We start from the raw sequence: 25,347 nt of genomic DNA on the forward strand, positions 1-25,347 counted from the left end.
TTTCTAGTTTTATTACAGTTAGGCACAGGGAGGCTACTTCGTGGGACTTAGGGGGGGAGTAGTGTCCAACCCTCTGAGGTTAATGGCCACTATCTCTGCTGACAGGACACTGAGCTCCTGAGGGTGATGATCGTTAGCCGCCCCAGGCGACCGCTTACTCCCGCAGCATGCCGCCACCCCTTAACAGAGCCAGAAGATTCAGGTAGCGAGTGAGTCACCGGTGCCCCGACAAGCGGGGAGCCGGTGTGAAGATGGCGGCAACAGGGTAGGCTCCAGAGGCTCAGCGGTACATCATTCCATGTGCCCAAGATTGTAATGTCTTGTCCCAGATCCCTTGTAATGAGCCATAATGGTTGACTTCTATTAAGGGAATGATCTCTCAGATATCTGCTAGGGTAGCTCATACTGAGACTGAAACTCAGGTTTTAAAGAGTTCTATGGCTGTTTGGTCAGATTCTGCTCCTATTTCTTCTAAAGGCGCCCTGAGCCAGTGACGAAATACCCTACACTGGTTACTACTGGGCTTTCAGGGACCTCTGTAATGCGGATTGCTACAAAACCTCCGACGAGTATAAAATTAAAAAGTGCGGGAAGACACGCTATCAGCAAGGTGGCAGAGCTTCTTAGAGCGGACCCAGCGGCGTTTTCCTCCCTGCAGTTCCAGTGACAGTGACTCTGACAGGGGAGTGCTGTCCCTCCACACGGCTCCAGCTACCATGTGCAGTACCAGGGGGTTGTAGAAGTGGAGGAGGCTGTGTATATTACTGTGTAGTCGATTAGGTACACAGTCAGCGCCATGTATTTCTGCTATAATTACCTAAGTGAAGCGTTGTGGGTGTGCTGGCTCCAAGAGCCGTGTTTCTCTGGAGGTACTTGGTGGGGAAACTGTGTCTGACATTTTCCTGTGGATGTATGTTTTTTCACATAGCCATGTCCAGGGATTCTGTGTCTTATGCTGCATACAGGATTTCTTCCACGTTGGTCTCAGCTCGCAGGGGACTCTGGCTACGCCAATCGTCTGCAGATGCGTAATCCAGGAGCAGTGTGGAGAACCTACCATACACAGGTCAGTCTATTTCGGGAAGCATTTGATGCGTGGATCTCCACCGCAACCGCGGGTAAGTCATCCTTTCTTCCCTCAGCTACGCCTTCTACGAAGAAACTCTTTTCTTCATCTGCATCGCAGTACTTTCGGACCGCTAAAACAAAAAAAGTCCAAGCCCCCTAACACCTTTTTTAGAGGTGGGGGTGCAAAATCCCAAAACCTGCACCTGCGGGCTCCCAGGACCAGAAGCCTGTGTATGGTACCTGAAAATCCTCAGTATGACGGTGGGCCGCACAGCCTGGAAGATGGATTGGTGGGTGCGAGACTCAGATGTTTCAGCCACGTCTGGGTGTCGTCCGGCCTGGATCCCTGGGTACAAGATATTGTGTCCCAGGGGTACAGACTGGAGTTGCATCCGCCTCACCGATTCTTCAAATAAGGCATGCCAGCGTTGCTGACAGACAGAGCTATCCTACAGGAAGCCATCCAGAAATTGGAAAAGTCACAGGTCATTATCCCAGTTCCACCTCATATGCAAAACAAGGGTTACTATTCAGTCCTGTTCGTGGTACCGAAACCGGATGGTTCGGTCAGACCGATTTTGACTTTGAAATCGTTAAACCCTTACCTGAGGGAGTTCAAATTCAAAATGGAATCTCTAAGAGCGGTGATCTCACAGCTGGAGGAGGGAGAGTTTCTGGTGTCCTTGGACATCAAGGATGCGTACCTCCGCATTCCGATTTGGTCGTCACATCAGGCTTATCTCAGATTGGCACTGTTAGACAGTCCCTATCCGTTCCAGGCACTGCCATTCGGTCTCTCCACGGCACCGAGTGTGTTCACCAAGGTGATGGCAGAGATGATGGTTCTCCGCAGCAGACAGGGAGTGAACATAATTCCATATCTGGATGATTTGCTGATAAAGGCATCGTCCAGGGAGAAGTTGTTGCAGTCAGTTGCTCTCACGACTCATCTACTCAGGGAACATGGTTGGATCCTGAACCTTCCAAAGTCACATTTGGAGCCGACCCGGAGATTGTCTTTCCTGGGGATGATCCTCGTCACGGAAGGGCAGAGGGTATTTCTACCAGTGGAGAAAGCGTTGGTGATACAAACAATGGTCTGGGATGTCCTGAAGCTGGCCCGGGTATCGGTTCATCAGTGCATTCGCCTTCTGGGAAAGATGGTTGCCACCTACGAGGCTCTTCAGTACGGAAGATTTCATGCACGGTCCTTTCAACTGGATCTCCTAGACAAGTGGTCAGGATCTCCTCTACACATGCACCAGAGGATACGTCTGTTGCCGAAAGAAAGGATTTCACCCCTCTGGTGGCTGCAAATGCCTCACCTTCTGGAGGGCCACAGGTTTGGGATTCAGGACTGGATCCTTCTAACCACGGATGCAAGCCTCAGGGGTTGGGGCGCAGTCAATCAGGGGGAAACCTTCCAAGGAAGGTGGTCAAATCTGGAATCCATTCTTCCAATAAACATTCTGGAACTACGAGCCGTATACAACGGTCTCCTTCAAGCGGCACACCTTCTGCGACATCAGGCCATTCAAGTACAGTCGGACAATGTAACGACGGTGGCCTGCATAAACCGACAGGGAGGGACAAAGAGCAGAGCTGCTATGTCAGAGGTAACAAGAATCCTTCTCTGGGCAGAAAAGCACGCAGTGGTGGTGTCGGCAATATTCTTTCCAGGAGTGGACTACTGGGAAGCGGACTTCCTCAGCAGGCACGATATCCATCCAGGAGAATGGGGCCTCCATCCGGAGGTGTTCACAGACGTGACCAGTCGCTGGGGCGTGCCTCAAATAGACATGATGGCCTCACGTCTCAACAAGAAACTTTTGAGGTACTGTTCCAGGTCAAGAGACCCACAAGCAGTGGCTGTGGATGCCCTGGTAACTCCGTGGGTGTTCAGGTCAGTGTATGTGTTCACTCCACTTCCACTCATTCCAAGAATTCTAAAACTCATAAAGAGAACAAGGGTTCAGGCAATTCTGATTCCTCTGGACTGGCCAAGGCGAGCTTGGTACGCGGATCTTCTGGATTTACTGATGGAGGATCCAAGGCCCCTTCCTCTTCGCAAGGATCTTCTGCAACAGGGGCCGTTCGCTTATCAAGACTTACAGCGGCTACGTTTGACTTGCATGGAGGTTAAATGCCAGATCTTAGCCCCGGAAGGGTATTCCGAGTAAGGTTATTCCTACCCTGATACAGGCTAGGAAAGGAGTAACGTCTAAACATTATCATCGCATTTGGAAAAAAATGTGTCTTGGTGTGAATCCAAGAAGTTTCCTACGGTGGAGTTTCAACTTGGACGGTTTCTCCTCTTCCTGCAAACAGGTGTGGATATGGGCCTGCGGTTTGGATCCATTAAGGTCCAGATTTCAGCTTTATCCATTTTCTTCCAGAAACAATTGGCTACTCTCCTTGAGGTTCAGACTTTTCTGAAATAGGTTCTGCACATCCAACCTCCCTTTGTGGCGCCGACAGCACCCTGGGATCTTAACGTGGTGTTACATTTCCTGCAATCGGATTGGTTTGAGCCTCTACAGGAGGCTGAGGTTAAGTTTCTCACGTGGAAGGCTGTCACTTTGTTGGCCTTAGCTTCTGCTCGACGGGTGTTGGAATTGGGGGCTTTGTCCTGTAAAAGCCCCTACTTAATCTTCCGTGAAGATAAAGCTGAGCTCAGGAGGCGTTGGCAGTTCCTTCCAAAGGTTGTGTCGGCTTTTCATATCAACCAACCTATTGTGGTGCCAGTAGCTACTGACTCCTCAATTGCAGTAAAGTCCTTGGATGTTGTGAGGGCTTTGAAGGTCTATGTGAAGAGGACTGCTCGTCACAGAAAATCGGACTCTGTTTGTCCTGTTATGATCCCAAAAGACTTGGGTGTCCTGCTTCTAAGCAGACGATCTCTCGCTGGATCAGGTTCACTATCCAGCATGCGTATTTTACGGCAGGATTGTCGTGTCCAACATCTGTTATGGCCCACTCTACTCGTAAGGTGGGTTCTTCCTAGGCGGCTGCCCGGGGTGTCTCGGCTTTGCAGCTTTGCCGAGCGGCTACTTGGTCTGGGTCGAACACGTTTGCTAAGTTTTACAAGTTTGATACTTTGGCCTCTGAGGACCTGAAGTTTGGTCAATCAGTTCTGCAGGAGCCTCCGCACTCTCCCTCCCATTCTGGGAGCTTTGGTACATCCCCATGGTACTAATGTGGACCCCAGCATCCTCTAGGACGTAAGAGAAAATAGGATTTTAATTACCTACCGGTAAATCCATTTCTCGTAGTTCGTAGAGGATGCTGGGCGCCCGCCCAGCGCTTCGTGATCCTGCATTACTTACTTCAGTACTGCTTAGTTCTTGGTTAAGTACTGTTTTTTTGTTACTTGGTTAAGTAATCTGTTCAGCCGTTGCGGAGTTTTCAAGATGGTTAGCTTGGATTGCCTTGTATGTGTGAGCTGGTGTGAATCTCGCCACTATCTGTGTACAATCCTTCTCTCGAAGTTGTCCATCTCCTCGGGCACAGTTTCTAGACTGAGTCTGGTAGGAGGGGCATAGAGGGAGGAGCCAGCCCCACTCTCAAACTCTTAAAGTGCCAATGGCTTCTAGTGGACCCGTCTATACCCCATGGTACTAATGTGGACCCCAGCATCCTCTACGGACTACGAGAGAAGAGGATTTACTGGTAGGTAATTCAAATCCTATTTTTACATTGCTTGGTTACCTTTACGGCACATGAAATAGTGACTCCTAGATCCTTTCCTCCTCCGTAGTTTCCATTATACTGCCGTTAATGCTGTATTGGGCTTTTGGGTTTCTGAGTCCCAAGCGCAAAATTTTCCATTTATTGGCATTAAACTGAAGTTGCCATGCTCTTAACCATTCCTCTAGTCTACCTATGGGCTTAAATCAAGGTTGATTGCAAAACAACATTTTCCTCTAATGGGCAAAACCATGTGTACTGCAGGTGGGACAGATATAACGTGCAGAGACAGTTAGATTTGGGTTGGTTATATTGTTTCTGTGCAGGGTAAATACTGGCTGCTTTATTTTTGACACTGCAATTTAGATTTGTTTGAATACACCCCACCCAAATCGAACTCTCACTGCACATGTTATATCTGCCCCCCGCAGTGCACATGGTTTTGCCCATTAGAGGAAAATGGTGTTTTCACAAAATCACAAATTCTGCTAGGGTATGTAAACTTATGTTCACAACTGTATCTTTGATCTTTGTATCATCTGTAAAAAGGCATATTTAACCCTCGATACCTTTTGCAAAGTCACCAATGAAAATATTAAATAGCTCTGGTCCAAGTACAGTTTCCTAGGGTCTCCACCAGTAACCTTTCAAACACTGCATCTATGTCTGCAGCACATGCACAGCATGTGTTGTTTCCAACTGTATTTGGCTCAGTCAGGGGTGTTTCTTCCTATTGGCCAGGATGGAACTCGCCAGGGGCGCCAGCCGAAAAGGGGCGCCATCCAGAGGTGCCACCAGTGGGCAGTAGGTAGATTCACTTTTAGAGGCAGCAGCTATATCCCCCCCCACCCCCGTGTAGTTCCTCACCAGCATGGATGCCCAGTAACGATCACAGCATGCAGCAGCGGCTGCTGGGAGGTATAGTTTATGTAGTTTCTTGTCTGTATTGTGGTATGGTGCTGGACCCCGGCACCAATTACAGTGGCTGCTGCTGCTGCATTCTTTGATCATTAATGGGCATCCCTGCTATTGAGAAACTACATGGGGGTGGGTGGATAGCTGCCGCCTCTAAAACTGAATCTACCTAAAAGTGCTGCCTTTAATAGTAAAATCAACATGGGGGCATATGCGTGTCTGGCACTGTGGGGGCATACGTGTATCTGGCACTGTGGGGGCATTTGAGTGGCACTCTGGGGGCATACGAGTGTCTGGTACTGTGGGAGCATATGTGTATCTGGCACTGTGGGGGCATATGTGTATTTGGCACTACTCTGAGGCATTATGTGTATCTGGCACTGCACTACTGGGGTCATTATGTGTAACTGGCACTATACTGGGGACATTATGTGTAAGGAGAACTACTGTGGGTATTGTGTGTAAGGCTGCTAATTGTGTGTGTGCATGTGTAGGTGTGATTATATATTTATAGTTTGATATCATATAAAATTGTGAGGCCACGCCCACTTTCCCAGGAGCGTGCACGCCTTCCCATATATATGGGCACTACTGTGTGGCATAATGTGAATAAGGTGTACTACTCAGGGGCGTATCTATAATGGGTGCAGTGTGTGCGGTGCACATGGGCCACTAGGCCCAAACCGCACACACTGCACCCATTTCTCCTATACTTACCTTTCCAGAATTCCATCGCTGACTGTGTGTGGGCCCCCTCCTCTCCTGTAGCCGTCACTGCCGCTGCTAGCGCACTGACCACTAGAGACTCTGGCACAGTGCCAGAGTCTACAGCGCACGCGTAGGACTTCGAAAAAATGGTGCGGTGGCCATTTTTCGGAGTCCTGCGCATGCGCTGTAGACTCCGGCACTGTGCCAGAGTCTACAGCGCTCAGAGTGCTAGCAGCAGCGGTGACTGCTACGGGAGAGGAGGGGGCCCACACAATGAGTCTGCACACGGGTCCCCTCCTCTCTAGAGACGCCACTGGTACTACTGTGTAGCATAACGTGAATAATGTACATTACTGTGCTGTGTAATGTGAGTAAGGCACACTATTGTGGTGTAAATTGAATTGGGGTACCATTGAGTGGCCATGCCCCTTTTTTGGCACACCTGCCTTCCCTATTTCAAATATGGAAGGGGGGGGGGGGGGACACCAGTCCTTTACTTTGCCAGGGGCGCTCGGACCTCTAAATACACCCCTGGGCTCCGTCACAGTGTATTGGCATTATACCTTAGGCGACGTGGCTGGATGTACTAGACAGAGATGGAGGGACAAAACTTTTTACTGCTGAATATCTAAGGCTTACCAACTGTGGGCCTAATTCAGACCTGATCGCTGCTGTGCGTTTTCGTGCGGCGGGGCAGAGCCAGACATGCGGGGCAGACTAGCTCTGTGCTGGGTCCCCCCCCCGCATGTCTGAGAAACGGATTGTAGCCGTGCAAAATTTTGCACGGCTACGATCAAGTATGAATTAGGCCCTGTGTGCATTGGATTACTTTCAGATCTGTCTGACGGCTGCACTTTATATATAGTGTTAAGAGGAACAATGTCACATTTATTTATTTAGCACTTTTATTGTTGAACTGTGCAAATTTATGGCTGTATTTATAAAGAATAAGAAAAGAGAATTGTTACTCTCCACTCTATATCGCATCAGTTTGATCTATAGCTTTGGTAAGTAACAATTCATGTATACTTACCTTTCCGGCGAAGTGATCTGAAACAGTGGGCTCCTGTGATCCTGTCTTCTGCTGCAGGCCTCCGTTCTTGGCAAGCTGGATCAGTGTGCGCAGCGGGTCAGGGACAGACCAAGTCGGGAGAGTGGAAGCCGACACTTAACACATCGAACAGACCTGGGGGAGGTTGTGGACTCGGCAGAGTGAGGGTGTTCCAACTTCCAACACTGGGTCACTTCACATATACATACAGCAAAGCGGGGATGGAGGCAGTGGCAGGCAGCAGCGTGAATGACCTGGCATATGCAGGATCACAATATACTCTGGAACCCAGTGCCAGATTAAGGGCCACATAGGCCTGGAGCTGAAATTTATGAAGGGCCTATTGTGTGCCGCTGCAGTGGTGTGACTAGTGATGTGGGGGGTGTCCAGTGTGATGTGGGTGTGGTTTGCATAGGGTGTGGCTATTTTCATGGAAATCTTAGCTAGTGCCTACCTTCAACCAATTAATAGTGGAGCTATAACAAGAAAATGTTTGAGACCACCATATAATACAGAGCATCTGTGATTGTCATATGATAGAGAGCATTGCAGTGACTACCATATAATAAGGAGAGCATTGCAGTGACCGCTGTATAATAGAGAGATCATTATAGTGACTACCACATAAAGATGAGTTACAGTGACTAAATTGTAATACAGAGAGCATTGCAGTGACTGCCGTATAATACACCAAGCATCCAAGTGACCTCCATACACTACAAAGCAATGAATGCCATACTATACAGAGAACTCTAACGACCACCATAAAATACTGAGGACATCACAGCCAGGAAATGTGACACTGGGCAGTGCGGTGTAAGACTGAGAGGAAATGACTCTGATGAGACAGAAAGGTGAGGGTAGGAACGGAGGTCTAAGGCACAGGCAGTCTAGGAGATTGCTAGTCTGGGTGTTGCCATAGGTGTGAGCAGGTCTCTGGATGACTGGGTAAGGTGTAGGGTACTGGATGCAGGGACAGAGTGTAGGGTACCCAGATGCATGAACAGGGTGTAGGAGTGAGGGTATCTGGATGCAAGGACAGGGTGTAGGGTATCTGGATGCAGGGACAAGGGTGTAGGGGTGAGGGTATCTGGTACAGTGGGGATCGAAAGTTTGGGCACCCCAAGCAAAAATTCATTTTAATGTGTAAAAAGAAGCCAAGGAAAGATGGAAAAATCTCCAAAAGGCATCAAATTACAGATTAGACATTCTTATAACATGTCAAAAAAAAGTTTGATTTTATTTCCATCATTTACACTTTCAAAAGAACAGAAAACAAAAAATGGCGTCTACAAAAGTTTGGGCACCCTGCATAGTTAATACCTTGTACTGCCCCCTTTGGCAAGTATCACAGCTTGTAAATGCTTTTTGTAGCCAGCCAAGAGTCTTTCAATTCTTGTTTGAGGTACCTTCGCTCATTCTTCCTTACAAAAGTCTTCCAGTTCTTTGAGATTCCTGGGCTGTCTGTGACGCACTGCTCTTTTAAGGTCTATCCACAGATTTTCAATTATATTGAGGTCAGGAGATTGTGAAGGCCATGGCAAAACCTTCAGTTTACACCTCTTGATGTAATCCACCGTGGATTTTGAGGTGTGTTTAGGATCATTATCCATTTGTCGAAGCCAGCCTCTCTTTAACTTCAGCTTTTTCACAGATGGCATCAAGTTAGCATCCAAAATTTGCTGGAATCTTATTGAATCCATTTTTCCTTCTACTCGTGAAATGTTCCCTGTGCCACTGGCTGCAATACAACCCCAAAGCATGATTGATCCACCCCCATGCTTAACAGTTGGACAGAGGTTCTTTTCATTAAATTCTGTGCCCTTCCTTCTCCAAACGTACCTTTGCTCATTCCGGCCAAAAAGTTCTATTTTAACCTCATCGGTCCACAGAACTTTATTCCAAAATGCATCAGGCTTGTCTATATGTTCATTTGCAAACTTCAAACGCTGATTTTTGTGGTGAGGACGTAGAAGAGGTTTTCTTCTGATGACTCTTCCATAAAGACCATACTTGTACAAGTATCTCTTTATAGTGGAATAGTGTACCACAACTCCAGTGTCTGCCAGATCTTCCTGGAGGGATCGTGCAGTCAAACGTGGATTTTGACTTGCTTTTCTCACAATCCTGCAAGCTGTTCTGTCTGATATTTTTCCTGGTCTTCCAGATCTTGCTTTAACTTCCACTGTTCCTGATGACTGCCATTTCTTAATTACATTCCGAACAGAGGATATGGGCATCTGATAACGCTTTGCTATCTTCTTATAGCCTTCTCCTGCTTTGTGAGCGTCAACTATTCTCAGTTTCAGTGTTCTACACAACTGCTTAGTGGAACCCATGGTGCTGATTGTAGGAGCAAGGTCAGATGAGTCTGGGCTTTTAAAACCTTTGAGATTGACATCACCTGGTCTTTCCAGACGATGATTGAGAACAATCCATGACACTGCCAGGTCTCAGCTGTCCAAAGGGGGCAGTACAAGGTATTAACTCTGCAGGGTGCCCAAACTTTTGCAGATGACATTTTTTGTTTTCTGTTCTTTTGATAGTGTAAATTATGGAAATCAAATCAAACTTTTTTTGACATGTTATAAGAATGTCCAATCTGTAATTTGATGCCTTTTGGAGATTTTTTCCATCTTTCCGTGGCTTCTTTTTGCACATTAAAATGTATTTTTGCCTGGGGTGCCCAAACTTTCGATCCCCACTGTAGGTTACCTGTATGCAGGGACAGGGTGTAGGGGGTGAGGGCATAGGGATGCAGGGACATAAAATAATTAAATTAGGTTGTAACAGCAACATGCATAGAAGTTGGAAAGGGGAGTAACAATGGGACAAAATAGCAGATACAGTATTTAAAGATTATAAAATATGGGGAATACAGAGCAAAAGGGGAAAAGGTAAGAGAGACAGGAGCATAAGAGCGCAGACATGAACTGAGGGCTCCTGGGACATACTTACAGACACCCCTTACCAACACAGATTGCCACATATTACAGACACACACACTTATTGAAACATACATACTTACTGATAGACACCCCTTACTAATGCAAACACACTGACACAGTCACACAGACACCCTTTACTGACAGATTCCACTTACTGATAGACACTCATTACTGACACACACTTATTGACAGAGACACCACTTACTTACTTGATTGGTTAGCGTGAGTGAAGGGGCGGACATGATGGGGAGGAGTATGCTCTTCTCTTCTCCCCTCAGGAGACTCTGTCATCCTGAGATGGCAATTTAATTTTTTTTTTTTTTTTTAAGAAGTGAATTGGAAAGCAGCTTTCTGTGCATCTATGAATCGCTCTGCCTATACAAGTGTAGGGGGAAGCAATATGTACACTAATCAGGGTCACCGCTGGAGAAATCTGAGATTTCTCCACGGTAATCCCTTCTGTGAATATGAGGATGCAGTGTAAAGCCCTGTTTCACTGCTCCATGAATAGACCCCTTAGCATTGTATGATTTCTCCTTCACTAGCATATTAAGGTAATTGTTAACTAGAAATGCTCCACAAAACAGTGATTCTGTACATTTGGTTAGGAGTGGAAATGAGGAACTGAAGCTGCTGATAGATTCCCAGCATCCCTCTCAAAACACAAAGGTTTATTGTATAATTCTATATTTATAAAAAAAGAAAAAATAGGATTTTAATACCTACCGGTAAATCCTTTTCTCCTAGTCCGTAGAGGATGCTGGGGACTCCAAAAGGACCATGGGGTATAGACAGGATCCGCAGGAGACATGGGCACACCAAAAGACTTTGACTGGGTGTGAACTGGCTCCTTCCTCTAGGCCCCTCCTCCAGACCTCAGTTATAGGAACTGTGCCCAGGGGAGACGGACATTTCGAGGAAAAGGATTTTTGTTAAATAAGGGTGAGAAACAAACCAGCTCACACCACCAACACACCGTACAACTGGATTAGCAAGAATACCAGATAACAGTATGAACGAAAAAACAGCAACAAGCTGAACGTAACAGATACACAACTATCGTGTAACCGAAAACAACAACCAATAATACAACTGCAAGTAACAGTACACACTGGGATGGGCGCCCATCGTCCTCTACGGACTAGGAGAAAAGGATTTACCGGTAGGTATTAAAATCCTATTTTCTCCTACGTCCTAGAGGATGCTAGGGACTCTAAAAGGACCATAGGGTCTATACCAAAGCTCCAGACCGGGCGGGAGAGTGCTGACGACTCTGCAGCACCAATTGAGCAAATATGAGGTCCTCCTCAGCCAGGGTATCAAACTTATAGAACTTAGCAAAAGTGTTTGAACCCGACCACGTAGCTGCTCGGTAAAGTTGAAATGCCGAGACCCCTCGGGCAGCCGCCCAAGACGAGCCCATCTTCCTGGTAGAATGGGCCTTTACTGACTTCGGCAATGGCAAGCCAGCCGAAGAGTGAGCATGCTGAATCGTATTACAAATCCAGCGTGCAATAGTCTGCTAGGAAGCAGGATTTCCAATTTTGTTGGACGCATACAGGACAAACAGTGTTTCCGTTTTAACAAGAGCCGTTCTGGCGACATAAATTTTTAAAGCTCTTATGACATCAAGAGACTTTGGGACTGAGACAGCCTCCGTAGCCACAGGTACCACAATAGGTTGATTTATGTGAAACGAAGAAACCACCTTCGGCAGAAATTGTTGACCAGTCCTCAATTCCGCTCTATCCACATGAAAAATCAAATATGGGCCAAGGCCAAAATCATGACCACTTTCGAAGTGAGAAATTTCAACTCAACCTTTTGCAAAGGTTCAAACCAGTGAGACATAAGAAACTGTAACATCACTTCAAGATCCCACGGGGGGCACAAACGGAGGATGGATATGCAGCACTCCCTTCACGAAAGTTTGTACTTCTGAACGAAAATAGATAAAGCCGAAATCTGCACTTTAATGGAACCTAATTTCAGACCTGCATCCACGCCTGCCTGCAAAAAATGGAGGAACCGACCCAAGTGAAACTCCTCTGCAGGAGCTGCTTTGGTTTCACACCACGACACATATTTTCTTCAAATACGGTGATAATGTTTTGCCGTGACCTCCTTTCTAGCCTTAAGGAGAGTGGAATACCTTTCCGAGCTAGGATTTGGCGTTCAACCTCCACGCCATTAAACGCAGCCGCGGTAAGTCTGGAAACACACATGGCCCCTGCAGTAACAGGTCCTCTCTTAGAGGAAGCGGACAAGGAGTAATTCCTGAAGATCCGTATATCAGGCCCTCCGTGGCCAATCTGGAACGATGAGTATTGCCTGAACCCTTGTTAGTCTTGCAATCCTCAACACTCTTGGAATGAGAGGAAGTGGAGGGAACACATACACCGACTGAAACACCCACGGAGTTACCAGGGCGTCCACTGCACTGGCTTGGGCGTCACTCGACCTGGAACAATACCTCGGAAGCTTCTTGTTGAGGCAAGACGCCGTCATGTCTATTTGAGGAATTCCCCAACGCCTTGTCACTTCTGCAAATACCTCTTGATGAAGGGCCCACTCTCCTGGATGGAGATCGTGTCTGCTGAGGAAGTCTGCTTCCCAGTTGTCCACTCCCGGAAGGAAGACTGCTGACAGAGCGCTCACATGCTGTTCCGCCCAGCGGAGAACTCTTGTGGCCTCCGCCATTGCCGCCCTGCTCCTTGTACCGCCCTGGCGGTTTACATACGCCACCGCTGTTATGTTGTCCGACTGGATCAGGACAGGGAGACCTTGAAGAAGGTTCTTTGCTTGCAGGAGGCCATTGTAAATGGCTCTTAACTCGAGAACATTTATGTGGAGACAAGATTCCTGGTTTGACCATTTTCCCTGGAAACTTCTTCCTTGCGTGACTGCACCCCAGCCTCGGAGACTTTCATCTGTGGTCAGTAGGACCCAATCCTGGATTCCGAATCGGCGTCCCTCTAGAAGGTGAGAACCTTGCAGCCACCACAGGAGAGAAATTCTGGTCCTGGAAGATAGACTTATTTTCCGGTGCATGTGCAGGTCAGACCCGGACCATTTGTTCAGCAGATCTCACTGAAACACCCAGGCATGAAACCTGCCAAATGGAATGGCTTGGTAAGCCGCAACCATCTTCCCTAGCACTCGAGTGCAATGATGAATCGACACTCTTGCCGGTCTCAGAATCTCCTTGACCATGGTCTGGATTTCCAAAGCTTTTTCCGCCGGAAGAAAAATCCTCCGTAGTTCTGTGTCTAGAATCATGCCCAAGAAGGGCAGCCGATTTGTCAGAATCAAGTGAAACTTTAGAAAATTTAGAATCCAACCATGATGTTGCAGAACAGTCAGGGAGAGTTCCACATTTCTTAGCAACTGCTCTTCTGATCTCGCCTTTATCAGGAGATCGTCCAAGTACGGGATAATTGTGACACCCTGCTTGCGAAGGAGAACCATCATTTTCGCCATCACCTTGGTGAAGACCCTCGGGGCCGTGGAAAGCCCAAACGGCAACATCTGAAATTGGTAATGACAATCCTGCACCGCAAATCTTAGGAAGGCCTGATGAGGAGGATATATCGGGACGTGTCGACTGACGCCATAAAATCTCCCCCTTCTAGGCTGGAGATCACCGCTCGAAGAGATTCCATCTTGAACTTGAAAGTTTTCAAGTACGGATTGAGGGATTTTAGGTTCAGAATCTGTCTGACCGAGCCGTCTGGCTTCGACACGACAAAGAGGCTCGAATAGAACCCTTCCCCCCGTTGGGACAGGGGAACCGGGACAATGACCCTCTGTTGACACAGTTTTTATTTCGCAGCATTTACTACTTCTCTTTCTGGAAGAGAAACTGGCAAGGCCGACTTGAAAAAGCGGCGGGGGGGGGGGGGGGGGGCGCGCATCTCCTGAAACTCCAGTTTGTACCCTTGGGACACTATGTCTAAGACCCAAGGATCCAGGGCCGGATGAAACCAGACCTGACTGAAGATTCGGAGACGCCCCCCCACCGGCACGGACTCCCGCAGGGGACCCCCAGAGTCATGCGGTGGACTTGGTAGAGGCTGGGGAGGACTTTTGGTCCTGGGCGCCAGACACAGCAGGCGACCTTTTTCCCCTTCCTCTACCCTTTGAAGCGAGGAAGGACGAGCCCTTTCCTTTCTTGTATTTATTAGACCGAAAGGACTGCATCTGACAATGGGGCGCCTTTTTCGGTTGTGTGGGAACATAAGGAAGAAAACTTACCCGCAGTAGCGGTAGACACCAGGTCAGCAAGGCCGTCACCAAACAAGACACTACCTTTAAAAGGGAGAGCTTCCATAGCTTTCTTGGAGTCTGCATCAGCATTCCATTGATTAATCCACAGCGCCCTCCTGTCCGAGACCGCCATGGCATTGGCCCTTGATCCCAAGAGGCCAATATCCCTCGCCGCATCCTTTAGGTAATCTGCGGTGTCCTTGATATAACCAAGAGTCAAAAGAATGTTATCCTTATCAAGGGTATCCATATCAGATGCTAAATTATCAGCCCACTTAGCAATAGCACTACTCACCCACGCCGACGCCACAGCAGGCCTGAGTAGTGCACAAGTAGTAACGAAAATGGCCTTCAAAGTCGTCTCCTGCTTGCGATCCGCCGGATCCTTGAGGGCAGCCGTGTCAGGAGACGGAAGCGCCACCTTTTTGGACAGTCGGGACAGAGCCTTGTCCACGTTGGGTGACGACTCCCATTTCTCCCTGTCGTCAGAGGGGAAAGGATATGCCATAAAAATTCTCTTGGGAATCTGCCACCTTTTGTCAGGCGACTCCCAAGCCTTTTCACAAAGAGCGTTCAGTTCATGAGATGGGGGAAACGTCACCACAGGCTTTTTTCTGTTATACAAACAAACCCTCTTATCTGGAACAGGAGGCTCTTCAGAAATATGTAAAACATCTTTAATAGCCACTATCATGTACTGAATACTCTTAACCACTTTCGGATGTAAACTGGCCTCATTGAAATCGACACTGGAATCAGAGTCTGTGTCGGTGTCTGTATCTGCCATCTGGGTAAATGAACGTTTTTGTGACCCTGAGGGGGTCTGTACCTGAGACAAAGCGACCTCCATGGATTTCCTCCATGTTTGTGTCTGAGAATCAGATTTATCTAGCCTCTTAGACAATAATGCCACAATTGCATTCAACATATTTACCCAATCAGCAGTCTGCTGTGCCGACAGTCATTCCCAAATCTTTCTCCGCGCCCCCAGTAACCTCCTCAGGGGAGGAACACCCAGCCTCAGACATGTCGACGACACGACACGCAGTACCAACACACCCACACTCACACCGGCCAAAAGGGGACAGACCCACAGGGAAGCCTGTAGAGAGAACACAGAGGGAGTATGCCAGCTCACACCCCAGCGCCCATATACTACTAAATAAATAATATGTGATGGCTGCGCTGTAATATATTCACATATATAGCACCAAATTGCCTGTGCCCCCCCCCCCACCTCCCCCCGTTTTGCTCCCTTGTACTTGAAAGGAGAGTGGAGGTCCGGGCCAGCGTCTCTGCAGCGGCTGTGAAGAGATGAAATGGCGCTGGTAAGCTGTGCGGCTAAGCCCCGCCCCTTCCCGGCGCGCTGTAGTCACGCTTAAATTTGAATTTTTTTATACTGGCGGGGGTATCGTGCACGGTGCCGGGCACCGAATATGCCTCTTGCCAGTTAAAAGTCCCTCAGTAACTTGCTGCTCAGGGCGCTCCCCCCCCCAGCGCCCTGCACCCTGCGAGTGCCGTTGGTGTGTGGGAGCACGGAGTGCAGCGCGACCGCTGCGCTTTACTTTCATTACTGAAGTCTTCTGCCGTCACTGAAGTCTTCTGTTCTTCTAATACTCACCCGGCTTCTTACTTCTGGCTTCTGTGAGGGGGGTGACGGCGCGGCTCCGGGAACAAGCAGCTAGGCGCACCAAGTGATCGAATCCTCTGGAGCTAATGATGTCCAGTAGCCTAAGAAGCAGAGCCCTTAACTCAGAAGAAGTAGGTCTGACTTCTCTCCCCTCAGTCCCACGATGCAGGCAGCCTATAGCCAGCATGTATCCCTGTAAATAAAAAAGCCTAACATAAAGCCTTTCCAGAGAAACTCCGTAGAGCTCCCCTAGTGTGTGTCCAGTCACTCCTGGGCACAGAATCTAACTGGGGTCTGGAGGAGGGGCATAGAGGGAGGAGCCAGTTCACACCCAGTCAAAGTCTTTTAGTGTGCCCATGTCTCCTGCGGATCCTGTCTATACCCCATGGTCCTTTTGGAGTCCCCAGCATCCTCTAGAACGTAAGAGAAAAATCAGGTGTAAATTGCTCTATGTGGATGTGCACGGCTAATGTTTATTTATTTTTTACGCGCTGATATAATGGTTTTGTGAGGACATAAGTGGGTGTGTAATCGCTACCTAGACTAAGACTATATCATATGGCAGATTCTCACCAATTAAAGCAGGGGTGGGGAACCTCAGGCCCGAGGGCCTTATAAGGCCCGCAGACCCACTTGATACGGCCCGGCCAGGCTCACCTAGCCGGGCGCCCGCTGAGATTTTGTTAGTAGTGGGCGCCTGGCTTCTTACCCTCAGTAGCAGCCAGAGGCAGGAGCTCACTCCTGAGCTCCGGCTTTGGCAGTGTACGTGTGCTGCTGTGCGGTGTTATAGGAGAGATGTCATGACTTTTCTCTCCCATAGTTCTGAGGGCAAAGGTCCGGGAGCAGGAGCGGGGCTGGTGAGTATTGTGTTTTTTTCTTTTCTTTTAATGTGTGTGTGTGTGTGTGTGTGTGTGTGTGTGTGTGTGTGTGTGTGTGTAAGCATCGCTACTAGGGGGCATATCTAATGGGGCATAACAACTGACTGGTGGCATGTCTAATGGGGCATAACAAGTGACGGGGCATATCTAATGGGGCATAACAAGTGACGGGGCATATCTAATGGGGCATAACAAGTGACTGAGGGCATAGCTACTGGGGGCATAACAACTGACTGGGGCATATTTACTAGTGGCATATCTACTGGGGGCAGGCTCATTTTTAAGTTGATCATTTTTGTATGGCCCCCGAAGGATTTTATAAATATCCAAAATTTGGGGCCCTTGGTAGAAAAAAGGTTCCCCACCCCTGAATTAAAGGTTTCCAAAGAGAGTGTCATCTGTCTACATAATAAAATATGTGTGGACCACCATTAGTATTTAGTTTTTGTTTATGTGTGTGGAGTGCTTATCAATTTCAACAGGTTCACTTCCACCACCCTAGCAGTACCCAGACAGAGAAGGTGGGGGGGGGGGGGGGACCACGGCACATGCCCCCTGGGTTACCTGCCTATTTCTGCTTTAAGGAACATGAAGCAGAACCTGGAGCAATGAAGGAGGTCAGTGTAGCACCTTTTAGGGCTGGCGCCCCGGAGGAGCCTGCCTTTCATTGTCTCCTGTGTTTACGCCTCTGAGTTGAGTAATCTATGAAATGTACAGAGGCAGGGCATATGAAAGGGGGTACTTGGGCTATGACATAAATGTCTAACACACCTGGGACACACTTTGCCCAAGAATGGCATTCATTCTGTCATTATTAGTCCAGTTCATGGAAAATGTGTTCCTTCAGTTTTCCTCTGCCAAAATGTTCAGTTGTTCCTTATGCTGCTTTATTTTTTGAGTTTGGCTGTTGACAGGACAGTGGAACTAAACCACAAAATGTAACTAGTGGCTACACACTGGAATATAGCCTCACTGTCTTACATCAGTTTTTTATTCTTGTAACTATGGACTTGCTGTCCCCAGGTGATGGTTGTTTTTTGTTATTGTTTATATTGCCCAGCCATGCATTGCTTCAGAGAATGAAATAAATGGTTAAAATGCCACGACTGGCAGAAAGATCAAAACATTACACACAATAGCCAACATCCTAGTCACGGTAAAGCATATTTAAAACATTTTTAAACATCCTTGTGTTACTGAACTTTGCATTTGACCCAGGGCAGTGTCGGACTGGGGTATGTAGGGCCGACCGGGGGAATACGGTAGTAGGGGCCCATGTTTAGGGGTGTGGCCAATGTCTAGAAGGTGTGTGCCCAGCCACCACATTGGTTTGCCTAACCATTTTGCAAGTGTTGGTCTCCTAGATAAATACTGTAGTGCATGCATGTACTAGATTAGTAACAGTACAGTCTGCAACCTGATACCTGGAGGAGGGGGTGGGGCCCCAGGCAGTAGGGCCCACCGGTGGTTTCCCCTGTACCCCTGTGGGCCAGTCCAACCCTGACCCAGGGTATACACTGTAAGGATCACACGGGCTCGATGACTAATTTAGACACTTATTAAGAGAAGATGCTCCTCTACGTAGCGTAATGGAGGTTTGATGTAGGATTCCCTTGCATTTACTTGACAGTCTAATGGTAAGAACCTTACTTGGAATTCTAGTAGTATAAACTTTGTACTTTACTCCTAAATTACAGTATACTGCATTGTATTTATATTTTCTTTCATAAGCTTACAGTACAATCTTTTAGAGAACATAGGTAGAATATTTGTTAAACAGTGGACCTTAAGAGCTGAATGGATCTACAACACTGCTGGATTTTGTCTGGTCACATAATTAAAAGGTTGGCCCCAGTGGGGCAAATAACTCAAGGAAATAATGTAGATGCTGTTTGTATAGATGGAAAAATTACCAGATATTCTAGCATTTATGTTCTACTTTATTTATGACATTAGCTTTTTGATTTGTTTTTAGAAAAAAATGTAGATGTTTTTCTGTATATCTAGTGGTGAACACTATTGATTTGCCTTGGATCACTTTTATTTTAGAAACTTAATATATTTTCTATGAAACTAGTGCAGTAGTGAGAACTTGCTGCCGATGTTGCTCGGCTGAAAATCTTCACTAACATGTCAATCGTGAATAAACTGATTTCTGTAATGAAAAAAGTTTTAAATGCAAATGATTTGCATGTAATTTGTATATGGTGAACGGTTGATATAACAGTACGATTCTGCTGTCCGTTTAGTACTAGGCCCATAATCCCTGTTCATGCTCTTCTCTCCTTAATGATTAAATGCTCTCCTCCATGAGTCACTGTTAAACATTTCCTCTTTTCTGCTGCTCCCATAGATGGTTTTCATGCTATTTATAATTCTTGTTGTCTTGACATCATGACTTTCTGCAAGGTCTGGTCATTTTTAACAAGCACATACTGTCAGCCAAACATAGGGGGTATGATTGCACACAATTGCCATTATTTCATCATGCATGAAACATTGAGGCATTGAAGGAATAAATTATATATGAATGCAATATTTACAGTGTAACCAGCGTAGGCTGCTTTGATTACAAAAAGGGGCAAACAATTATTGTAAATTAACATTCAAATATTTTAGCAAAAATTTCAAGTTACAGTATATGGAGGTAAATATGCTGTTACATAAATGAGCTTGTTGGGGATGTTGCCATGATCTCTATTTGGTTTGTTTTTCTTTTAAAGTGAAGTTGAGTCACTCATAAATATTGTTTTATGTTTAGTAGGGTGTGTTTCTTTGCATATTAGACCAGATTAGATATTGGCTACTGCTGTGTGCTGGCTGCCTCTTATACCCCTTTTACACTCTCACTCCCGGGTTGCGTCCCAGGATGCATTCCCGGGACTGACCCCTTTCACACTGCACTAAGACCTGGGATCGACCCGGGACAGCCCCATTTACACTGATTCCGGGATATCCCTGCCACATGCACTATAACCATACGGCATGCAGCAACACTGTATATATGCTCAGTGTCACATACAGCCCACATGCCTGCAGCCACCCCTCACAACGGCCAGAGCTCCCGGGGATGGGGCGTACGGAGCAGCCAGGGATGAGGCACCGGGGATGCGGCATATGAGGCATCGAAGACATGCCCAGCAGCGGCGCACGGAGACAATGAAGGGGAGGCTGCGGCGTGCACAGGGCAGGTCCCCCCTCCCACTAGCGGCGGGCACCGAGCACTCCCTCCGGCTGCCCCCACCACCGTTCCCAGCTGACCCCACGGCTGGCAGATACCGGGCACCCGGGGGCACACGTCCTGAACACTCAGCGCGTACAGCCCGGGGTAATGGAGCACATCGCACCCCGCCCCGGGAACCCCCGCCTGCCGCACACGGTTTACACCAGAACGGGGACAAGGAGCTAAATCGCCGGGCCTTGCCGCACTGTATCCCCGGAGCCTGCGAGGGGATAGCTTGGCACGGGCAGCCGGGCTGCTGACAATGGGTGACAAGCCCAAGAAAGCTCCAATCCGAGGGCTTTTAACAGTCCCGGGTAGTGAATCCCGGGACGGGCCCTTTCACACTACCCAGCTTCCCGGGATGGTCCCGGATTCAACCCTGGTCGAGACCAGGGTTGAAATCCCGGGATGCTCGTCCCGGGAAATTGTCCCTGTACCCTTTCACAATGACAAAAATCCCAGGATGATGCGCGTTCACGTGCAATATCCCGGGATTTTCATGCGAGTGTAAAAGGGGTATTATTTGGTTCAAAATGTCTCCAAATCTTTTAAAAGCAGACATCTACCTAAATTGGACATTGTTTTGGGTGAAGTCCACTTACATGACATATAATGTGCACAGTTCTTCAGACTTGGGTTTTCCATTTGTGGTAATCCAAAATTGTCTAGCTTTTTCCTCCTATATTATACCCTGTTTTGAGCACTGTTAAAGTCACAGGGAATCTTGAATCACGGAATGGCACCAGGGCCTGCTTGAGGCACAGTTAACCAGTAAGGCCAACAGGACACCAAAGCTAAAGGGGTGCTGTGGCCGGGCAAGCTGTATGCCGGGGACCCAGCTTCCTCCTGTGCTACTCTAGTCACAGAGGAGTGGTGTTGGCTGTGGGGTGCAGGACACAGGTGGGCGGGGTAGGTGCAGGCAATGGGTGAGCTCTGGAAACACAGAGTGGGTGATGTAGCGGTCCAGGCAACCAGTGTATTAGGAAGTCTGTAAACATCACAGAGCTTGTGCAGGCACTGCCAGCGAGGAAAAACACTGGTTTGCAGGAATCTATGAACTGCACACCGGATTTGTTATAGGGAACAGGGTTGCCACCTAGCAACAGCAGGTGGGTTAGGCAGCAAGCCTCCTGAAAACACTGAGTGAGAGAAAATGAAAGAATTTTCACTCCTCTCCCTGCACAGCTTCAGTGGTGGGCGGGCGCGCACGCAGTTACGTGCACGCCAGGGACGTGCAGTCAGGGGAGGCAGTGCCTCCCCTGTCCCTAATCATTCAAATTACAAAGAAGATACGTTATGACACCGGTTCTGTGTCATATGTATCTGTTATTCTTTATATTATTTAAAGCATGTAAAAAAAAAAAGTTTTAAACATGTTCGGAGGCACCGTTTTCGATGCCTCCTGCTGTCAATATAAAAGGTCCGGAAATGGGGGGCGGGGCCAAACACCGGGCAGTAGAAGCGGCAGTAGAAGCCCATTAAAAAAAGCCACATAAGCGGCACCCATAGAAGTGCCTCTGCGACAGGGGCGTGCTTTCAGCTCATACGAAAGCACGCCCCTGTCACTAACACTGATGTGATTGGGCAGTGGGCAGGGCCGAACTGGCTGCCCGGCACCAAACCACTCCCCATTCTTGGGCTGGCAGATACGAGTAACACACCCCCCTGCCCCCGATCTTATACCAGCAGCGGCCAATAATCGCCCCCCCTCCCTGCTGGATTGTACAGCCGACTATATGCAGGGCGCTGCAGCGGAGATCCTGCCCCCCCACCGAGATCCGCCCGCCGCCGACTTTCTCAGACAGCGCCAGTGTTCAGGGCCGCGGACTCTGGGGCACTGGCAGCGGGCAGCGTTGTTGCCATCGCTGCGCTGCCCGCTGCCAGTGCCCCAGAGTCCGCGGTAATGTGGCCACCTACTGCTGTAGTGTTCGGGTTCCGGACAGGAGGGGGAGGAGGAGCCGCCTTCTCAGCTCCTCCCCCCAGAGTCAGTAATACAGCCTGTGTGGATGTGAATTTGTCCAGCCGGAGGGGGAGGAGGGGCCTCTCTCTTAGCTCCTCCCCCATTCTCCCACATGCTGCCTGTTTGGGACTCCACAGCTAGAGGTGGGAGAAGGGGTCAATACTTCTCCGTGTCCCCTGACATGATCATGTCCATGAGAGGGAATCAATGTGCAGCAGCAGCATGATTGTCCACGCCACAGTAGCAGGTAGGAAAAACAAACGAGTTGTAAAGGTGGCAAGTGCTGTTCAGCATCTCTTTGTCAGTCCGTTGGCCCCCCACTCTCTCTATCTATCTCCCCCTCAGCTCCCACTCTCTCTATCTATCTCCCCCTCAGCTCCCACTCTCTCTATCTATCTCCCCCTCAGCTCCCACTCACTCTATCTATCTCCCCCTCAGCTCCCACTCTCTCTTTATATCTATCTCCCCCTCAGCTCCCACTCACTCTATCTCCCCCTCAGCTCCCACTCTCTCTTTATATCTATCTCCCCCTCAGCTCCCACTCTCTCTATCTATCTCCCCCTCAGCTCCCACTCTCTCTATCTATCTCCCCCTCAGCTCCCACTCTCTCTTTATATCTATCTCCCCCTCAGCTCCCACTCTCTCTTTATATCTATCTCCCCCTCAGCTCCCACTCTCTCTTTATATCTATCTCCCCCTCAGCTCCCACTCTCTCTATCTATCTCCCCCTCAGCTCCCACTCTCTCTATCTATCTCCCCCTCAGCTCCCACTCTCTCTTTATATCTATCTCCCCCTCAGCTCCCACTCTCTCTTTCTATCTATCTCCCCCTCAGCTCCCACTCTCTCTTTCTATCTCCCCCTCAGCTCCACAATAATTAGTGATGAGCGAGGTTCGGTTTTACTCGGTTTTACTCGGTTTTACTCGGTTCTCAAAACGGCATCTTATTGGCTATCCAAAACACGTGACATCCGTGAGCCAATAAGATGCCGTTTTGAGAACCGAGTAAAACCGAGTAAAACCGAATCCGCTCATCACTCTCTCTTTATATCTATCTCCCCCTCAGCTCCCACTCTCTCTATCTATCTCCCCCTCAGCTCCCACTCTCTCTATCTATCTCCCCCTCAGCTCCCACTCTCTCTTTCTATCTCCCCCTCAGCTCCCACTCTCTCTTTCTATCTCCCCCTCAGCTCCCACTCTCTCTTTATATCTATCTCCCCCTCAGCTCCCACTCTCTCTTTATATCTATCTCCCCCTCAGCTCCCACTCTCTCTTTATATCTATCTCCCCCTCAGCTCCCACTCTATCTATCTCCCCCTCAGCTCCCACTCTCTCTTTCTATCTCCCCCTCAGCTCCCACTCTCTCTTTCTATCTCCCCCTCAGCTCCCACTCTCTCTTTCTATCTCCCCCTCAGCTCCCACTCTCTCTTTATATCTATCTCCCCCTCAGCTCCCACTCTCTCTTTATATCTATCTCCCCCTCAGCTCCCACTCTATCTATCTCCCCCTCAGCTCCCACTCTCTCTTTCTATCTCCCCCTCAGCTCCCACTCTCTCTTTCTATCTCCCCCTCAGCTCCCACTCTCTCTTTATATCTATCTCCCCCTCCGCTCCCACTCTCTCTTTATATCTATCTCCCCCTCAGCTCCCACTCTCTCTTTCTATCTCCCCCTCAGCTCCCACTCTCTCTTTCTATCTCCCCCTCAGCTCCCACTCTCTCTTTATATCTATCTCCCCCTCAGCTCCCACTCTCTCTTTCTATCTCCCCCTCAGCTCCCACTCTCTCTTTCTATCTCCCCCTCAGCTCCCACTCTCTCTTTATATCTATCTCCCCCTCAGCTCCCACTCTCTCTTTCTATCTATCTCCCCCTCAGCTCCCACTCTCTCTATCTATCTCCCCCTCAGCTCCCACTCTCTCTTTCTATCTCCCCCTCAGCTCCCCCTCAGCTCCCACTCTCTCTATCTATCTATCTCCCCCTCAGCTCCCACTCTCCTTCTATCTATCTCCCCCTCACCTCCCACTCTCTCTATCTATCTCTCCCTCAGCTCCCACTCTCTCTATCTATCTCTCCCTCTGCTCCCACTCTCTCTTTCTATCTATCTCCCCCTCAGCTCCCACTCTCTCTTTCTATCTATCTCCCCCTCAGCTCCCACTCTCTCTTTCTATCTATCTCCCCCTCAGCTCCCACTCTCTCTTTCTATCTATCTCCCCCTCAGCTCCCACTCTCTCTTTCTATCTATCTCCCCCTCAGCTCCCACTCTCTGTTTCTATCTATCTCCCCCTCAGCTACCACTCTCTCTTTCTATCTATCTCCCCCTCAGCTCCCACTCTCTCTTTCTATCTATCTCCCCCTCAGCTCCCACTCTCTCTTTATATCTATCTCCCCCTCAGCTCCCACTCTCTCTTTCTATCTATCTCCCCCTCAGCTCCCACTCTCTTTCTATCTATCTCCCCCTCAGCTCCCACTCTCTCTTTCTATCTATCTCCCCCTCAGCTCCCACTCTCTCTTTCTATCTATCTCCCCCTCAGCTCCCACTCTCTCTTTCTATCTATCTCCCCCTCAGCTCCCACTCTCTCTTTCTATCTATCTCCCCCTCAGCTACCACTCTCTCTTTCTATCTATCTCCCCCTCAGCTCCCACTCTCTCTTTCTATCTATCTCCCCCTCAGCTCCCACTCTCTCTTTATATCTATCTCCCCCTCAGCTCCCACTCTCTCTTTCTATCTATCTCCCCCTCAGCTCCCACTCTCTTTCTATCTATCTCCCCCTCAGCTCCCACTCTCTCTTTATATCTATCTCCCCCTCAGCTCCCACTCTCTCTTTCTATCTATCTCCCCCTCAGCTCCCACTCTCTCTTTCTATCTATCTCCCCCTCAGCTCCCACTCTCTCTTGCCTCTTCCCCCCCCCCTCTCTCTTGTTTACTCTCTCTTCCTCGGCCCCCCCTATCTCCCTATCCACCCCCTCTCTCTCTCTCTATTCTGCCCCCCTCCATCTCCCACATCACTGTCTCTCC

General features: G+C 48.6%; 1 protein-coding gene across 5 annotated transcripts in view; it reads left to right on the forward strand.

Annotated features, from left to right (window-relative positions):
• The window catches only part of RIPOR1 (RHO family interacting cell polarization regulator 1), a 627,513-nt gene that overhangs the window by 96,964 nt on the left and 505,202 nt on the right, over nt 1-25,347 (forward strand). For 2 of the 5 annotated variants that reach the window (XM_063945245.1, XM_063945246.1), the window contains exon 1: nt 22,413-22,581. The exons of 1 other annotated variant lie outside the window; for it this stretch is intronic. In XM_063945245.1, the coding sequence (XP_063801315.1) occupies nt 22,542-22,581 (40 nt within the window). In that variant the 5' untranslated portion in view covers nt 22,413-22,541. Of the gene's footprint in view, nt 1-22,412; nt 22,582-25,347 lie in introns of those variants that run through there. 2 more of the 5 variants (XM_063945244.1, XM_063945249.1) reach the window with 2 other exon arrangements.

The sequence above is a fragment of the Pseudophryne corroboree genome, chromosome 11 (assembly GCF_028390025.1).
Source record: "Pseudophryne corroboree isolate aPseCor3 chromosome 11, aPseCor3.hap2, whole genome shotgun sequence".
Taxonomy (NCBI): domain Eukaryota; kingdom Metazoa; phylum Chordata; class Amphibia; order Anura; family Myobatrachidae; genus Pseudophryne; species Pseudophryne corroboree.